Source organism: Phodopus roborovskii, unplaced genomic scaffold (genome assembly GCF_943737965.1).
Source record: "Phodopus roborovskii unplaced genomic scaffold, PHOROB, whole genome shotgun sequence".
Taxonomy (NCBI): domain Eukaryota; kingdom Metazoa; phylum Chordata; class Mammalia; order Rodentia; family Cricetidae; genus Phodopus; species Phodopus roborovskii.
Genome location: NW_026126459.1, coordinates 19,856,383 through 19,874,871, shown reverse-complemented (window position 1 = coordinate 19,874,871; position 18,489 = coordinate 19,856,383). Strand labels below are relative to the sequence as shown.

The 18,489-nt window shown below is 38.0% G+C and overlaps 1 protein-coding gene across 1 annotated transcript in view; it reads right to left on the bottom strand.

The window, feature by feature from the left end:
• The window catches only part of Arid2 (AT-rich interaction domain 2), a 121,647-nt gene that overhangs the window by 19,801 nt on the left and 83,357 nt on the right, over positions 1-18,489 (bottom strand). The window contains exons 12-16 of the mRNA XM_051189740.1: positions 16,544-16,625; positions 14,556-14,690; positions 13,786-13,982; positions 10,587-13,429; positions 3,987-4,135 (exon numbers count right to left, since the gene is read on the bottom strand). Coding sequence (XP_051045697.1) covers positions 3,987-4,135; positions 10,587-13,429; positions 13,786-13,982; positions 14,556-14,690; positions 16,544-16,625 — 3,406 coding nt within the window. The remainder of the gene's footprint in view (positions 1-3,986; positions 4,136-10,586; positions 13,430-13,785; positions 13,983-14,555; positions 14,691-16,543; positions 16,626-18,489) is intronic.

Sequence of the window (18,489 nt, the reverse complement as noted above, 5' to 3'; positions counted from 1 at the left end):
CCAAGCATGTCTGTGGGGGACCAACTTAATTTCCATTAACAGAGGTGGGATGACCTGCCCACTGTGCTTTGAACCCTGGACTATATAGGAAAGAAAAAACTAACTGAGTCCAGACACACTGGCTGTTCTCTGCTTCCTCGATAGCTGTGGATACGTGAGCAGCTGCTACAGCTCAGCTGCTTGGACTTCACTGCCATGAGGAACTGTGCCCTCCAGTCCTGAGCCAGGGGAAACCCCCTCCCTTAAGTTGCTTCTGCCAACAAACTGCATCACAGCAATAGGAGGAGAAATTAAGACGACCTATAAACAACAAAGTAAGAGCTGCTAAAAACAAAATATTTGGAGATTAAATGATCTTCTTTGGTACTCTGAACTAAATGAAAATACAACTTCAAAATTTAAGAAATAAAGTAAAAGTAACTTAAAGACAAAATGAACATTTTTACCAATAAGACCTAAAATCAGTAAGTTAAGCATCTATTAAGAAACTAGAAAAAGCAAATAGAAGAAAATAAATTAAAAAACAAATCATAGCACACATAGATGAAATTGAATAAAGGAAGTCAACAGGAAGGGAATGACAAATAGAAAGGTTTTTTTAATCTGTAGTCTGTACTTTTTGTACTTATTTGAAAAGCTCAATAAAGTTCATAAGACTCTAACTAGCAACAAGAAAAAAAAAAAAAAAAAAGATATAAATCGCCAATACTAGAAATGAAGAAGAACAAAGATGGGCCAATGAGATTGCTCAGGGGGTGAAGGCTTTTGCTGCCAAGACTGAAAACCTGAATTCAAACCCACACGATGGAGAGAGCCAACTTTTGTTAAGTTGCCTTTTCACCTTCATACTGATTTTGTAGAATGTGTGCACACACACAAATAAATAAAGAATTCAACACAGGGTATTATACTTCTATATTCACAAATTACAAATAGTTATCTTTGAAAAATTTTGTCACAACACAAGGAGAAACAGGAGGCCTGCATAGGCCTATAATTAATAGGGAAATTGAATTAATAACCTGCAAAGCAAAAAGAATCAGGACAGTATGGTTTCATTATTGGATTCTACTTAACATTTAACAAAGGAATACCCCCATGATCTACAATAATTTCTGTCACGGCAAGACGTGCCCACCAATGCAACAGTGGCATGGATATCATAGTGATAACCAACCACTTTCTGCTTGAGTTTAAGTCCTGCTTCACAAGATGAAACCTATACTGGTACCATTGTTGGCCAAGACCTGTGGCTAGATAGGTTATAGGCTCTAGAAGTGAAACTACTACTATTGGACATAGTAATAACTATTGCTATACTTCCACCAGTACTAGAAAATGGTCTTTTCAGAGCACTTCAAGTGAAATTCATTTGTTTTGAGGTATGTATCCTCAAGATTCCCAAGTACTTTTGTACTTGTAGTTTTTACTATAGAAACCCTACACTAAGAAAACACTTGATAAGTATTTGTAGACTCAGACTGAACTTATTTAATGAGGATTTTAAAAACGATAGCCTGAAAAAAAGTGACAAGCTTTAAGAAGCATCACTGAATCTATCTTATTCAGAACAAAGAGTAGCATGATATTAAGCTACAAAGTATGGATCATATTAATTGTTGTTGTTGTTCATACATTCTAAGAACTTCATCTAAAGCAGTTACTCTTAAACTTCTTTTATTCCCCTAAGGACTGAGCCCAAGGCCTAAAATGTTTGACCATGGAGTTAAATCCCCAATCCTACTCTTAAAATTCTTAAAAAGTCAACAAACAAGAGGCAGGTGGATCTCTGTGAGTTCGAGACCAGCCTGGTCTACAAGAGCTAGTCCCAAGTCCCATCTCTACCACAGCAGAAAGAGGCAAATACAGATGGCTAGTTTCAATGGATAAAAGAACAAAATAAGATAAAAAACAAAACAAAACAAACAAACAAACAAAAAAAAAACAAAAAAAAAAATCAGACAATCTAAAGAGTTTCTCTGGGATTTTACATTATGAGCAAGTATACATACACACAGAAGTAGAAACCATACTTAGCCTAACATGGTGAATCTGTATTTTATTCTTTTTTTTTTTTTATTGAAAAGACAAAATAAAAACCAAAACTACCCGTCTTTTAGAGGCACTAAACTGATATCATGTACCACTGCTGTGTTGAGATTTAAGTTTGGTAAGCACTGGCTTCACATGCTATTAATAATCCCCAGGCTATGGAGATAAGATAGCTCATGATCATATCAAAATCCTTCCCATAAAATTAACAGCACACAATTATCTCTAGTAAATAAAAGAGCTAATATAATTTGTATAAGCTATATAAATGAAATTTCTGTTCTCTAAGAAATGAAAACAACTTTGCCTATTCAAGTAAGTACCTAAGTCTTAGAGGTCTCAAGTTACTCAAGGCAAAGGGTCTTGCTTGGCTAAGCTCTGTGGATGGAGAAAAACATTCAATTTTAGCCAACATCTTAGTCTAAGAATGCTTTAACTACAGAAGCTTTGTTCCAGCTCTTCCTTAGCACATGCAAAGCCCTATGTTCCACACCCAGCACCAATAAAGAACAAAGTGAGCTCAGACCTAGGGCTGGAAGATGGCACAGTGTGCAAAGTGCTTGATGCATAAATGCAAGGAGACTACAACATCAGCACTCAGAAGAGTTCACATGTGGACCTGAGGGGCTCTTTGGCCAGTCAGCTTAATCGGTATGTGAGTTTCTGGTTCACAGCTAGGGACTATGCATGCATTGTGTATGTGTAATCCTAATTTAGACTCCTAGCAATAGCAGATATGTAGAACAGCAAATGTTTTGTAACTAGACGTCTATGCAACACTAAAGCCATAGTGGTCCTTTCACAAAGAAGAGAAGTATGATGCAGTGACATTAAAGAATTTGCCCATGACAGAGATCAAGTTAAAAATGATGGCTGACTCTCATTGTTCTCACCTGAAATGCTCTTGCACTGTCCATCCAACTATATCAATGTTACCTCACAGTGTCCAAAAGTGAAACTCACCAAAGGTCATGAATATTAAGTAAATGAACCCACATGTGCATGTACACATACACAGAAACAAAGTAAGTTCTGTCTATTTGCTGTTCATATTATTACTAAATTATGAAATGGCATGACTTCAAAAACAATTTTCAAAATTAAAGACAAAATTCATTTTCTAAGTGATATTACTTCTAAACTTTCCCAGCAATTTAATGTCTGTCATTGTTCCTTAAAAAAAAAAAAAAAAAAAAAACATAATCAGCAGGCAGTGGTGGTGCACACCTTTAGTCCCAGAATTTGGGAGGGAGAGGCAGGAGGATCTCTGTGAGTTTAAGACCAGCCTGGTCTACAAGAGTGAGTTCCAGGACAGGACAGCCTCCAAAGCCATAAAGAAACCCTGTCTCGAAAAACCAAACCAACCAAACAAAACAAAACAAAAAACAAATGTGAGATAGATTTTACAATGAAGCACAGGCCGGCCTCAAACCCATGGCAATCCTATTGCTTCAGTCTCCCAAGTGCAGGGATTACAAGCACTAACAACTAAACACTTCAGTCTATAATGTCATCTTCTTTATTTTTATTATTATTATTATTTTTTTTTTTGAAAGAGACAGAGTTTCATTATACAGCTTTGGTTGGAACCTGCTATACAGACCAGACCATGTTTCTGCTTTCTGAGTGCTGAGAATAAAATTTGTACCACTACGCCTTGCTTAAAATCAGGTTATCAACTGGTTAAAAATTAATGCTTAGAGACATTCCTTTCTAGCATTAAACAGTACAGTTCTTCCAACCACTGATACAGATTTTTTTTAGCTGAAGCATGTCACTTGTTCCATGTAAGTTTAACTCACAACATAAAAGACTTTTCATTAAGTTACTGGTTTCAGAAAGACATTTCATAAACGCTATACGACAAAAATTTAAATGTGAAAGCACTCTAAAACAAAGAACACTTGTATATGACAAATAAAACAGCCATTTACTTTTTACAAGACTGCCATAGACACATGAAGTTCTGCCCAGGTTTTCTCACTGGATCTGCATGCTGACTCGATGCACTGAGTGGAGAAGGCTGAGAACTGTTAGGCTGGCCCTGCACTTGTACAGCTGGTGTCGGTGGCACAGGAGCGTTCTGTAGAAAAGCACAAATACAGTTTGGGATATGACACGGGAAAACATCCTTTTAGTTCATTAATAACAGTTATACATTTGTAATATAATTTATACTTTATAATTTTAACTTAATTATTATACTTAAAGGGCGATTTTTATAAAGGTCAACACGCCTTTAATTCCAGTTCTCAGGAGTCAAAGGAAGGTGGAGCTCTGTAAGTTCGAAACCACCCTGGGCTACAGATCTAGCTCCAGGACAGCTAGAGCTGTTACACAGAGAAATACTGCCTCAAAGCAAACAAACAAACAAATAAACAAACAAAAGCCAGAAAAACAAAAACAAGAGGAAAAATAAAAGATGATTTTTATTAAAAAATAATTAAGAAGTATGCTTCTTTTAAAAAATATGGAACCACAGAATCAAGATTATACATTGTATTATCTACTGACATCTGGGGGGGGGGGCGGCTTGGCTCCAGAATCCTTATGGATATCAACATCTATGTGCATTTACGTAAATAGCAAAGTACTTGCATATAAATGTGCATGACTTCCTATACAGTTTAGTCATTTCTAGATTGTATACAGTAATTCAAACAATATAAATACATAAATACAGACAGCTGCTGCACTGTATTGTCCTGGGTATAACAAGACAAAAGCACAGGTTAGGAAAGAACAATTTTTCTCCCTGATAATTTGGATTAAAGTTAATTAAAATTCATGATGTGAACTGATACATGCCCTTCAAGAATAGCTGTAAATTATTGCTTTTAGATTTCATCAGTGATGGAACATGGATCAAAGCAAACTTCAGATCTGAGGTAGTAATGATGAACATACCCATGAAGGAGAATATCTGAAATACTAAGTAATTTGCAGTAAAGTAGCTACTAACTTAATCTTTGAGGATATTCTGTTACGGTGTGTCCTGGTGCAGTTCTGGGAATCCAACCCAGGCCTTACTTTCCCCACGCTAGGCAAGTGCACTACGTACAACCATAACTCTTAGCTATGTTGCTCAAGCTGGCTGTCCTTCAACTTACCATGTAGATCAGGATGGCTTAGAGCACAATCTTTCTGGCACTACCTCTCAAGATGATGAATCAGAGACACATGCTACCATGCCTGGCATGGTAACAGCTTTGGTGGTTAACAATGGCATAAAATGGACATACAGTCTTCTAAACAGAACCTTTTGTCATATTCTATCTTATGTCTTTGTCACTAAGAAACACTAATACAGTATCTTTTAAAAATTTTAGGTTGTACATTTTCTTCAAATACCTTAAAAGAAAACATTAAATTTCTTATAGAAACACTAGCATATCATTTTAAAGAATTGGCAAATTCTTTAAAGGATGGCAAATACTAAAAGTGTTGGGTCCCTAAGATAAAAAACACAATTCTTTTTTCTAAGCCAGAACAAAAACATATGAGGCTATAATGGTGCAAAATACAAAAGAAATAAAATGTTGAAAACTTAGCAGAAATGAAAAGTAGTAAGATTTGAGTGCTGGGGCTGAGGCTGTAGCTCAGATAGCAGCAGTGCTTGCCTAGTGTGTAGTCCTAGGATGTATCTCTCACACAGGAAGCCAGGTTGGTAGTTTTGCTACCCTGTAATACTGGGGAGCTAATCCAGTAGTCTTCCCCAAGCTACCATCGAGATTACATTACTGTAATCCTATGTAATCCTAGCACTTGGGAGTATAGGCATGTGATCAGAGATTCAAGGTCATCTACAGCTATGAGTTCTAGGCCAGCATGGGATACAAAAGAACTTATCCTTAAAGACAGGGGTGGGGGGGGGGAAGAGGGGGGTACACAAGCAAACAAAAACAGCAAGGAAACAGAAATGTTTTGTTCTAAACTCAGGAAGGAGGAAGTCTACTCTGGGAATGCAACTCAAGTTGCTTCTGCGATTAGTTTGCATCTCTGAAATGAAAGAGTGAGAAAAATCAAAGTATGAGCATCATGAATGCCTCGGACACCATGGAGAGGGGCTTTCCAGCTCCACAGATCAGTACCCAATTGTTCAATGTGCTTTTTAAGGAATTTCACAATTGTTCAACATGCTCTTTAAGGAATTTCACCTATTCTATGTACGTGTGCAAGGCAGAGGGCAATGTGGGGAAGTCATCTCTTTTACCACCATGGGTTTCAGAGATGGTTTTATGTGCTGAGCCATCTTACCAGCCCTCCACTCCCAGTATGTCCTTTTTCAACAGCTGGTGTGACCTAGGTAAGCTTGTCACCTTCATTGATTCTTGAATGTTTAATTTTTTTAAGTAAAGCTAATACAATCTGATTCATGAGCTAGAACTACACATGGACCACCTAGATTCTCATTCCATAATAAAGAAATCCAGAAAGAAAACAGGATTTGAGTTCAGAGGGTAAGATGAACCTAAGGCTGTCAGTGGGTTAATAATACTCCACATACAGATCAGCTACCTACCAACTGATGGGAAGAACACAAATTGTGTATGTGAAGTGCCATACATATGCCCAAACTGTTTCTTTAAAACAACAGCACTACACAGAAAATTATGAATTCAATACTTATTAATTCAATAAAAGGACCAGTATAAATCTCAAGAGTAAGAAATTACAATAAACTAGAATTTTCTGAACACCAACATGACAAGTAGAAAATTCTCTTCTATGACCCTTTTGTACCATGCAGAGTCACGAAACATATTGTACAAACATGTATATAAAAGATGTATGCTTAATATGTAAGACACATAAAAAGAAAACATTTTGTGTTTAAGTTTGGTTCCTATCCTTGGAATAATCTCATTATGGTCTTAAAATATTTCAAAATTAAAGATGTGTAAAATGTTTGGTCAAAAGCACTTTGGATAGGGGCTCCAGTTTCTACTAAACTTTTTACTCTTACTAAGTATAAATATATATTGGCCCATATAAGTGCATGTAGAAATAAAAATAAAAAGTTAAGTTCCCTGGTAGTCTTTCTCAGCTATTACAATATGCGACTATAATACAAATTTCAGTAATAGATTACAGAATTGAAATGATTTCCTATGATAACACTCAATGTGCACTCTTAGGGATTCCCCTTTTAATGGGCTGACGCAATTCCTCAAGCTCCTTTTCAAAGAGAGGAACAAATGGCGTGTGGTGGATCAGATCTGTAAACTGTAAACTCAGGAACTTAGGGCAAAAAGGTTGAGAGTTCGAGGCCAGAATGGGCTACATAGTAAGATACTGCTTCAGAAACCAAACCAAACTACATATATCAAGTTTCCAGAAGCTGGGCATGATGGGCACAACTTTTAATCCCACTAGGAGGGAAAAGCGGGCAAATTACCTATGAGTTTAAAGCCAGCCTAGCCTACATAGTTGACTTCAAGAACAGTCAGAGATACATAGTGAGACCCTGTCTCAAAAAATAAAAGCAAAACAAACAAACAAAAAACCAAACAACCAAAATATAAGTTATCATATCATAGGATTATTAACAGATGTAGAATGTTTAATACATGTTTTGCATGATGCTGAAAAAGAAAAACTTTCATTTACTTGTAAGTCTTTTAGTCATTTTTACTTGCAAATATGTTAATATGGGATTTGTTTGTTTTGCTTCTAACAGACATCAATTCATGGAAAATGCAGAAGGTAAGTCATATGGAAATGGTACCTCATAAGCTGCATTCGGAACTTGCAAATATAATGGATTGTAAATGAGCAGCTATAAATAAAGAAATCTGCCTTGAAGCAGGTACAATTTTTAAAAAATTCCTACATAATTCCAGTTAAATATCATTTAAATTTAAAATCTAGTTTTATATCATTTACTTTCAAATATTCTTTTTTTTTTTTTGTCAATATAGAAATTAATACAGCTGACTAACAGGAGAAATGAAATCAGTAAGAAAAAAGGGATATGATAAAGACAGTAGGAAGGATTATCTATAGTACTTCTTCAGTCTCTCAGCCCTGAGCACTCTAAAAGTCTACTTTTAGACATCCCTACAGCCTTTGAAATAGTAGGAATGATGTGTCCACCTGAATAACGAGCGGATTTTAAAACCCCCTCCCTTATGTGCTGATGCCACATTGTGGCATAAGTGTTATGACACAATCACTTTCTGATTAGACTTGAGGCCTGTTCCACAGGAAGTGAATTAAGGTCTTGCACTGTAAATTTGGTCAGAATACAATAGCTATCTATCTAGGTGAAAGGCCTTACAAGGCGACCCCCTGCTATTACTGCCTTGCTAAATATACACTGGAATGTTGAACATAAGTAGACATATAGCAAGTTAAATTTATGTTTTTATTATAAGAAACTATAGTTTCATCTTTATTTTATGCCTGGTTGGACATGTTAAGCTGCCATATAAATATTCATGTTTATAACCATAGATTAGTGCTACTCTCAACTGTGGTCAGAGAAGGATTTTTGTGTAGTTAGCAGAAGTTCATGCAAAGATTCCTAACTGGTCAAAGTGCTGAGAATAAGTGATGATTGAGTGCTGAGACCTAAAAGGCCATCTGTATACACCTTCTGCCCGCTCCTACATGTCTCTAGGGCTCAAGAGAACACTGTAGAACACAAGAACTGGAGGTTGAGGAGGAGAGCAGTGTAATGCCATCCTCTGGACCTACCGTGGTCATTGCACTGAAGAACTCACACGCACAGGTACCAAATACAAAATCAAGCCAGTCAACATTTCACCATGGCCTGGGGAATGGCTCTTGAGGCCCTGTCCCTTGCTGAGGAGCTATTGGCAATTGATGGCTGCTTGGAGAGTCATTTTTCCTTGGAGATGTGGCAGCTGGAATGGGTTGCTCATACTCTGGATGGTTCTATGCCCATGTGCATGTGGGTAGTATTTATTAATTAGATTTAGTAGGTCCAAGGAAGTAGGTAAGAGATGAGAGGGGGTAGATATGATCAAAATACACTGTATACATGTATAAAATCATCAAAGAATAAAAATTTTAAAAATGATCTATCTTGGACCCTTGGTAAGTTACCAATTCAAATAGTAAACAAAATGGCATTAAACCAAGCCCTAAAAATGAAACCTGGAGAATGGATAAGGAGATTAAAGGATTTGGGTGATGTGGGAGTGGTTCTTCAAGAGTAAGCAGGCTCTTAAGATGGTCCAACAACCATCTTCACCACAGGCCTTGGGTTGTAAAGTCTGTCCCACATAGCTAGCCTGTACAAGTCCTTCATCTTATTTATGGAGCTGAAGTAAACCTGAACCATAATGGGATGCCTAAGAGCACCAGGCACTATGTTAAATATCACACAAAGAAACTTTATCTTTCCTTGCAGCCAATTATCAATCTTGGAGATAAGGGATGTAGCTTTGGGGCTGTACGTACTAAGGATCAAACCCAGGTACTTTGATAGGCAAAACAAGCCATTCTACCTCTAAGTTATAGTCTCAGCTCAGAACATTTTTTTATGGACTGTGTTCTCATAGGAAATTAGTACTTGAGTACATAATTTTTCAGATAAGCAACAAAATGCATTTTAATGGCCTGAACCATATGTATAAACTAATATGCTAAGAGTTTTACTATCTGTGCCCTAAACTGATCATTTACTAACATTAACATACATAATAGTTAATAATTAAAATGTGAGAGAAAAGACAAACTTCTAGAGTTGTAGTGAGAAAATATTTAGACCAAGAGAGCAAAGCTCAAGCGCTGGCTTCAGTCCTGGTGCCACCTCTTGGGCAATGATCCTGGATGAGTCTTCACTTCCACTACAGTGTTAACAGTTTCTATGTTAATAGGATTCCTGAAGATCCATGAGAAAATGCTTTGGTGTATTGTCCTTAGTGAGGTCCTAACACCAGCTAACATCACTGTTCTGCTTTACTGTGATGTCCTCGGTGAAGTCCTAACACCAGCTAATTTCACTATTCTTGGTTACTGAGCTATCCTTTTTGAATAGCATAATGAACATCACAATGGGAGATTAAGAACACACAAAATGAGGGTAAACTCTATTAACATTAGAGTTCTTCTGTAATTTAGTTTGGTTCACTATCATTTTATTTAGAGTTCTTACAGATTCCAAGAGGAAAAATCAATCAGGCATATATAATCAGGATGAACTGAGAAGTTCACATATAGTAAAACTTTAAAAAATTTAACACTACATTAGTTAAGTGAAAAATCCCAACATGTGGAGTTATGACTTAGAATTTTCTAATAATCATTGGACATTGCTGTCAGGTACATAGCATCCACCATGGAAGGTGAAACTGCATATACAAAACTGGAAAAAAAACAAACAAACAAACAAAAAAAAACCTTACCTTGAATGCTAGAGTGAAGAACTGAAAACAGTTTAATAAACAAAGAGCAGGGAAGTTTGAGTAGACATGAGCTGACACCGTAACTACTAAGTTGAGACATGATTCATTTAATTTTTACAGACTGCATTTCAATGAAACAAACAAGACAGAAGGACTCACCTGTGGGACCACACTCTGTATGAAGGTTGGTGGATGCTGTTGCTTTTGCTGAACAGCACTTTCTATTGCTACTTTAGCTACAGTGCTTGGATCCGCTCCTGCCGGTACAGCAACCATTGTTGCACTGCAGCCAGCATTGTTGGGGTCACTGATTGTAACAATCCTAACTCCTACTTTATTTGGAATTCCTGGGACTGCTTCCCTATCATTATCCTCTGCTGGCCTCTTTACAGTTTTGCATTCAGCTGTGCCATTTGTAGACCGAACATCAGATGATAGGGCAGAATGGGACACTCTAGATCCTGAGTGGGGAACTGCTAGGATTTGATGCCCCTGTATAACAGGGGTTGTAGAATGTGGTGAGACAACTACACTTGGGCGTTGCTGAGGCACATCTGAATTCAAACTTGAAGCTAGAGGTCCGTTAGGCAAGTCAGTACCACTGAATTGCTGTGTTACCACACTTGAAGCTTCCTGCATGCTGCTTGTGGATGGTGACCCACCCAAAGTTAAGACAGGTCCATTAGAAGCTCTTTCTAATTCATCACCTTTGGCAGGATCTTGCGGAGTAGCATCTGAAGTCCCTTGTGGTTCTACTGGAGATATCTCACCATTTCCTACATGATTAGAAGTTTTGTGATTTGGAATGTTTTTGCTTAAATGAGAACCATCTCCTTTATCAAAATCACAGATCCCATTAACGAGGGTTTTTTTCAAATCACTTTTGATATCCTGCATGTCCATTTGTTCTGAGTTCTGTTTTCCAGATGCTCCATTCTCACCTAATTCCAAGGATGGACCATTACTGATTAGTGAGCACTGATTAGTCTCACTTTGAATTTTCCCTGAGTTTGAAGGAGGTAGACTCGAGTCACTGTACTTTCTCCCATTTAAAAGACTTCCCACCTGTATTTCACTTTCACTTGTATCCCCATTGCTGGTGTTTATGGTTCCTCGTCGGCAGGACGGATTCTCCATGACTTCAATTTTCCGTTCATGAACATGTAAACCTGTTGCTTCCTTTGCTTCCTCCTCCTTTTGGCAAATTATCTTATCGCCTTTGAATGGTGGGGTAGCAGTGGTACATGGTGATTGTCCAGCTGGAAGCGTTTGCACCTGAAGTCCGGCTCCTGCCTGTGCTCCACTCATGTTAATTCCTGCTGGAGCAATGAGTTGAGCTGCATTTCCCTGACTCACAGTCGCAGTTGCAAAACTGGTATTTGGCACAACTGTTATGGTTACCTGGTTGCCAGAAGTCCCTTGGAAAATGGTTGCTGGGCTATTTGAGATCAGTGGACCCGGCAATATTTGTAAGTTCGAAATGGGCACGGTTTGTACTCCCCCTGTTGGTGGCATAGCACTTTGGACCAACTGAACATTTTGCTGTCCAACCAATAGCTGCTGAGCCGGAGTTTGCCCCTGAACTCCAAAACCAGCAGCTTGGTTATTGGCCACCTGATAGACCACCTGAGGGCTAGGAGCTCGTGCATTGTTAGGGGGAGGGATCTGTGGTGCTGGGAGGATAAGCTTACCTCCTGGGGTTGAAGGACCCCGCTTTGGAAGCAGCAGCTGTTTTATCAAACTAGACTCATTGGAAGCAGGCTGGGCAACGCCTGCATTTGTTTGCTGAGGCTGAACTTGCATCTGTACTTGTTGGGGCTGTTGAACTTGTACCTGTACTTGCTGTGTGGGAGGTGCTGGTGAATGCTGCTGCTGTTGCTGCCTCTTCACAGATAGCATTTGACTGACAGTAGGAGGTGGTCCCTGCGACTGAATGGTGGAAGAAGATGACATGGCAGTAGGTACTTGGTTATTAGTAGCTGGGACAGGTGATGGTGAAGAAGATGGAGTTATGTTTGGTTGCCCAGTTAGTTGAACTGTCTGACCAGCTGGGAGAGCTGCCGGATTAGCAAGAACAATTTGGTGAATGGCTGGTGCATAAGTTTGACCTTGCTGAGCAGGTTGGCTTACAATCACTACACTTTGCTGGGTTGGCTGCTGTGGTTGTTGAATAGGCTGCTGTACCACTGTTGATGAAACTTGCTGAGAAGGAAGCGGTTTGGGTGCAATGTTCTGGAATCCGACTCTGGAGGGCTGTGGACTGGGAACACCAGCTATGGTGACCACTTGTCCTGTAGCTACCTGGAAATTCTGTACTGAAGTTGCTGACACAATATTGGATGCAGAAGTTGTTACATACTGGGGAGGTGCTATGATAACAGTGTCTTGTGGCTGGCTACCAGCTGCTGTCTGTTGAGATGAAGTGTGCATAGGTTGTGGTGATGTGGTGATTAACTGTTGACCCTGTGAAACTGTAGACGTACATGCTGGTATGTTCTGTACTCTTCCAAATAGATGACTCTGTGGAACAGTTTGTTGAATTACTGTAAGAGGAGTGCCCGAAGGTATCTGTCCCGGTACCACTGTGTGTAATGAAGATGGTTGTGGGATCACAGATGGATGGTGAAGCAATGTCTGAGAATTCACAACTGTAACAGGTTGTGGACCTGTACTATGATTCTGAACCACAGAAGTCTGTGCAGATCCTCCCCCAAGAGCAACACTCACAGGAACTGCTGTCTGGGGCAGAGAATTCTGGATTACTGTTGCTTTAACGACTTCACAAGGAATTGGAGCTTTATTCTGAATGACAGTCACTGGAGCATTTTGTTGCTGGTGGGTATGAACTGAAGGATTTGGTGGAATTCTAGAAACAGTCTGTGCCACAGTATGAACACCTTGTACTGGAAAAGACATTTGTGTTGCAGTCAAATTTGAAGATTGATTGGTAACAGGAGTCCTCTGAAAATGATTTCCTACAGCTTGTGATCCATGAGGGATTCCTATATATATGGGAAAGAATGAAAGATACAAGTGAAATGATTGCAAGACATCAATTGTCTTATTATCTTATTTAATACAAGAGGAAGGATGTAAAGAAATTAATGCCCAAAAGATAGGAAACATTAGAGTATGATACCACCCATGAGAAACACTGTAAAAAGCACAGGGAAAGGTCATCACTTAATATACGCAATACACATTTACATTCTAGCAATCCTTAAAACATATAAAATTGGGGATACCGTCATTTATCTGTAATCCCAGCTTTCAAGAGGATCCCAAGTTTGAGGCCAGCATAATTTGTATAGCAAGACCTGACTGTGAACATAATAAATATTAAAATGAAAGTTAATACCTGCAGGTGAAGGAGTTGGAGACACATCAGCAACAGAATCAACACGGACAACAGGAGTGGCAACTGGCTGTTGCTGATAGTACATCTGTATGGGGAGTGGTATAGCCCTCCGTTTCACTCCGATTACATGGATATGTGCCTGCCCACTGTTATTGGAATCCTCCACTCTCTTCACTGTATGATTTGGAAAAACTGTTCTGTAAAATAACACATACTAATTATGAAAAACAGCACAAGAACACAACACTGGCCCCAAGTAATGCTCAGAGCATTGCCATTGCTACTAATCTATTAACGAATATGCATCACAATGTCATAGTCTGAAAAAGAGGAATGCAAAGATATGTACAAGATTAATTAATTCTCTAATTAAAGAACCACTACTTGTTAACAATGTTGAGTTTTAAGCAATTTCAACTAGTTTTAAAAAAACACACATATGCTTATAAATTTAGCAAAGCACAGTCTCATCTTTGGTTAAATGCATGTCAACAACAAATTAGGATTCAAGACAAGAATAATGTCTTCAACATGCCAAAGTAGGTAGAAGAAAGAGGGGAACTTGATTTCCTACTTTTCTTTCTTTGACAAACATTACCCTACCTCAACACAGTGACTTTCAATACTTGAGCCTCCACTGAACTAAATCCAATGTGTGTGGGAAGTTCAAGCAGTAAAGATGCAAAAGTAAGCTGCCTTGTGGTGTTTTCTCTAGTATGCAAAAGCAACTGACATGAATGAATCTTATTCTGAAAAGCTGTGCACTTTACCTCAGACACCTGTAAAACCCAGTTGATGTTAGGATGCCACCACGAGCTAATTTACTACAAGTTGAGAGGTACTCAGAATACATTTCTGCTCGAGAGACTGAACAATCTGGATTTACTTCAAAATGAGCATTTAGCCTACAAAAAGAGAGAGAAATTAAGACATTATATTTCATAGGAAACCCCATGTTTAGCTATATTACAGGATAAAATGTTATACTAATAATTAATTTAACTAACCAAATTTCATCACCTATTATGTCAGTAGTAAAAATATACATTAGGTTTTAGACAGATTTAATGAAAAAGACAAACTGTGTATCGTGCTTACTAAAGGATTATAAACAAAAGCTACAGTTACATCTCAGCCACAGGAAGGATGGTCTGTTAGCAACAGTTCTCTAAGAAGCATTGTCACCCAGTCGTTATCTGCTGGTGTACCTATCTTGCAGTAACTCCTAATCAAAGGCATCATACTGTGCACTGAGGTCAAGGAAATAGTGGAAAACTGAACTATTTTTTTCCTCTGCTCTTGGATCAAATTCCTTCAGCCAAGACTCACCAAAGCTTTCAACTGTGCCATCAAACGATCACATACTACACACACTGCCACTCTCATCTCAAAACACTTCCCTTTGTTACTTCATAACAAACTAACATACTTCTTTTTAGAAAAACATCCATCTGCAAGTCAGCATTAGAAATCTAGTTAGCTTTGTAAAGTCTCTTTCTAGAACTTAGTAGTAAAACAGGTCAACCCGTTTTTCATACTATTTTATCAAATAGTAACAATGGTAAATAATTTTCTTTCCTCCTTGTCACAGTGGCAGGAATATAATAGGGATGTGAAGAAGACTGTGTGTGTGTGTGTGTGTGTGTGTGTGTGTGTGCGCGCACGCGCACACACACACACACACACACTCACACACACACACACACTCACTCCTACACTTTAATGAAGTGCTGGCTTGTGCTCTTTCCAACTTTCATAATCCTCTGTGGTCTCAGAGTTCAAGAGTACATAGAAAACATCATTTACTGTACACTGCATAAGGCTAACAGATCCAGCTGGCATTAGAAGAGTCCAAAGATAAAGGGTTAACGTGTAACAATCTAGAGAGAAGGTAAAAAAGAGCAAATGGAGATACTTGAAGCCAAACCCTAGTGAGAGAAAAGCACAGGGGTCTGCGAGCTCTCAGAGTAACAAGGTACAATAACACCAATTGCAGCAGTGACAGGAGCCTGGGCTGAACATAGGATTGGAGGATGGGAGAAAGGGTGCTTTCGAATGGTCACATAAAAAATGTCTGCAGAGCTCCCACCAGAGCCTCACCAGCCCTGCAAATGCTTTGCTCACTGTAGCTGAGGTTTGATGACACGACCTTCTCAAGGAAAAAGTGCTGTTAAATTGTTTATCACAAGGTAGACACACTAGCTAGTCTATTGTGTGATTAATTATCCCTACTAATCATGGAAAGGAAAGCTGGACTACCTTTGAATAAGAAGTTTTGCTTTAAACTAGGTGTGCTGGTGTCTGCACTTGAGAGGCTATGTTCAAGGACAGCCTAGGCTACAAAGCAAGGACCTGCCTCAAACACAAAAACAAAACCAAACAAAGAGGATATTTAGCAACAAAACCTGGTTCTACTTTTCCAACACTAGTCCAATTTAATTTTAACAAAATAATTTGACAAGAACAGACTTTGCAAGCTGACAAACATTATTTTCTACAAAGTAAAAGATAATGTTTTATCACAAATATTATTCCAGAGGTGGAATTTAAAGAAATTCCAGCTAGGCTGTTTTAGTTTAGAAGTTCTTAATGAATTCTTTTCTTTCAAATCATGCCAAAGTATAGGCAGACTGACTTATTTATATACCTCAGATCTATTCTTACTACGAACTGCTGGGTAACTAATGAATCCATTTGTTTTTCTGATGGTTTATTCTTCCCAATGATTTTAAAGCCATAACAGAAACAAGCCACTTACCACTGACAAGCAAACTTTTCACTATCTATTTCCACTATTCCTGGAGGTGGAGCAGCATGCTGTGTTACAACTGTTCTGGAAGCTGAAGGAAGAGAGAGAGAGAAAAAAAAAGAGCTATATTATTTACAAAATGTAGTCACTATATGCTACATTCATGGGCACTGAACCAGTTCTTATTTGTAAAGAATGTCTTCTACAAAGGCATGGAAACATGTGAAAATAAACAAATTAGAGAAAAAAAGCAAAGTCATCATGTATTATATTAGGTACTATTTTAGAGTCTTCCTATTTTGTTTAGCCTCATCATAATTCAACAACAATAAAATTGATAATTTAGCTATTAAAAACATAAATTATTTTTCCATCTTATGAAACTGATTGAATACATATTTATTATTTTCTCCAGTTCTTTGATATATGTAGGTACAGGTAAGAAAAGCCACAAAGTGATTAAAACAGAACCTGGCCTGAGGACAGTAGTGGACTTTTGTGGGAGTGAGCGCAGCTCATTGGTAGTGTGCTTGCTTAACCTAGGTACAAAGCTGTGCATTTAATCTCAGCACAGTAGTCAATAAATAAACAAGTGAACAAACGGAAAGGCTAGATCATCAGCTCAATAAGCATCTGTCAGTTCAGTTGCAAAATCCATTGGAAGTGAGAAATTCATTTTTAAATTTAAAAAATTAGTATTAATTCTATAGAATTTCTAGGATAAAATGGAACAAAAAGCAGGAGGATTACCAATTCAAGGCTAGTCTGGGATCAAGAACAGACCTATCTCAAAATAAAAAGCACAGGGATTTTGCTTTTTATAAGTAATAAAAACTTAGCTTTGTTGGTTAGGATTCGAGTGTGAGCTGCACATTGCAGGCCTATACTTTAGCCCTAGCCCCCAAAGCAGCACCCCCTACCTCAGCTTTATCAGCTTGGTTTTGTGGCAGACATTCTCAAGTATAATGAGGGAAATCTGTACCACCAAGATTTTTACAAGAACAGAATAAAAATGTATGATATATAGCACACCACACTGAAACACAGTAATGGTCAATATTCAATACTACTTCAATTTCCTTAGCCCAGTGGTCTAGACCAATAGCACCAGCACCTCACAGGAACTTGTTAGAATGAAAGTTCTTAGGTCCCACCTGACTAGAAAATTCAACTCTGTGCTGTATGTATGCCTTTAGACGATTCTGCCATATTCTCAAGTCTGTGAACCATGATGCGAAGTAGCAAGCATGATTACAACAGTCTTGTAAATACCTTTAAAAAATGAAACCCATCTTTAGATGAAGCAACAAGTCAAGCATTTTGTAATTCTTTGATTTTAACAGAAAAGAAGAAGGGGGAGGGAGGGAAAACAAAAGTAGCTGAGAGCTCTACTTGTTAGATGAACAATAAAAATAAGTTTAATACGTTTTGGATGATTGTTAAAAATTCAAAGAATTACAAGTTCTGTCCTTACTGATATGACCTAATTTGTCAACTAATATCTGAAGTGCCAACTCAGTGATCTCTTGGGTAGCCCTGGCTAATCTCCATGGGTCACAAAACAAAATCAAGTCTTGAATGGGAAAGGGATGAGGAGAGAGGGTTGATGAAATTAGAGGAGAAAAAAGGACTAATCAGAACACATGCATGCAGGAAATTGTCATCAATTTAATGAAAGAAAGAAAAATAGGATTAATGCTGATTCCCGTTCCATTCTAGCAATAAATAGTATGTACTCACACATATACTACATCAGTGGCTTCTGTTACAAGCACTTTATACTTAATGATTATTTAGAAAACAAGCCTGTATTTACTCTTGTCTGATGTAGTACTTATTACTAAAACTTGTAATTATAAAACAAACTTTTAAAATGAGTTTTAAAAAGACACAAAACTTTTATTGAGTATCTTAAGGTTAGGGAACTTGGCTAGGTGATGGAAGGAGACTCCAAG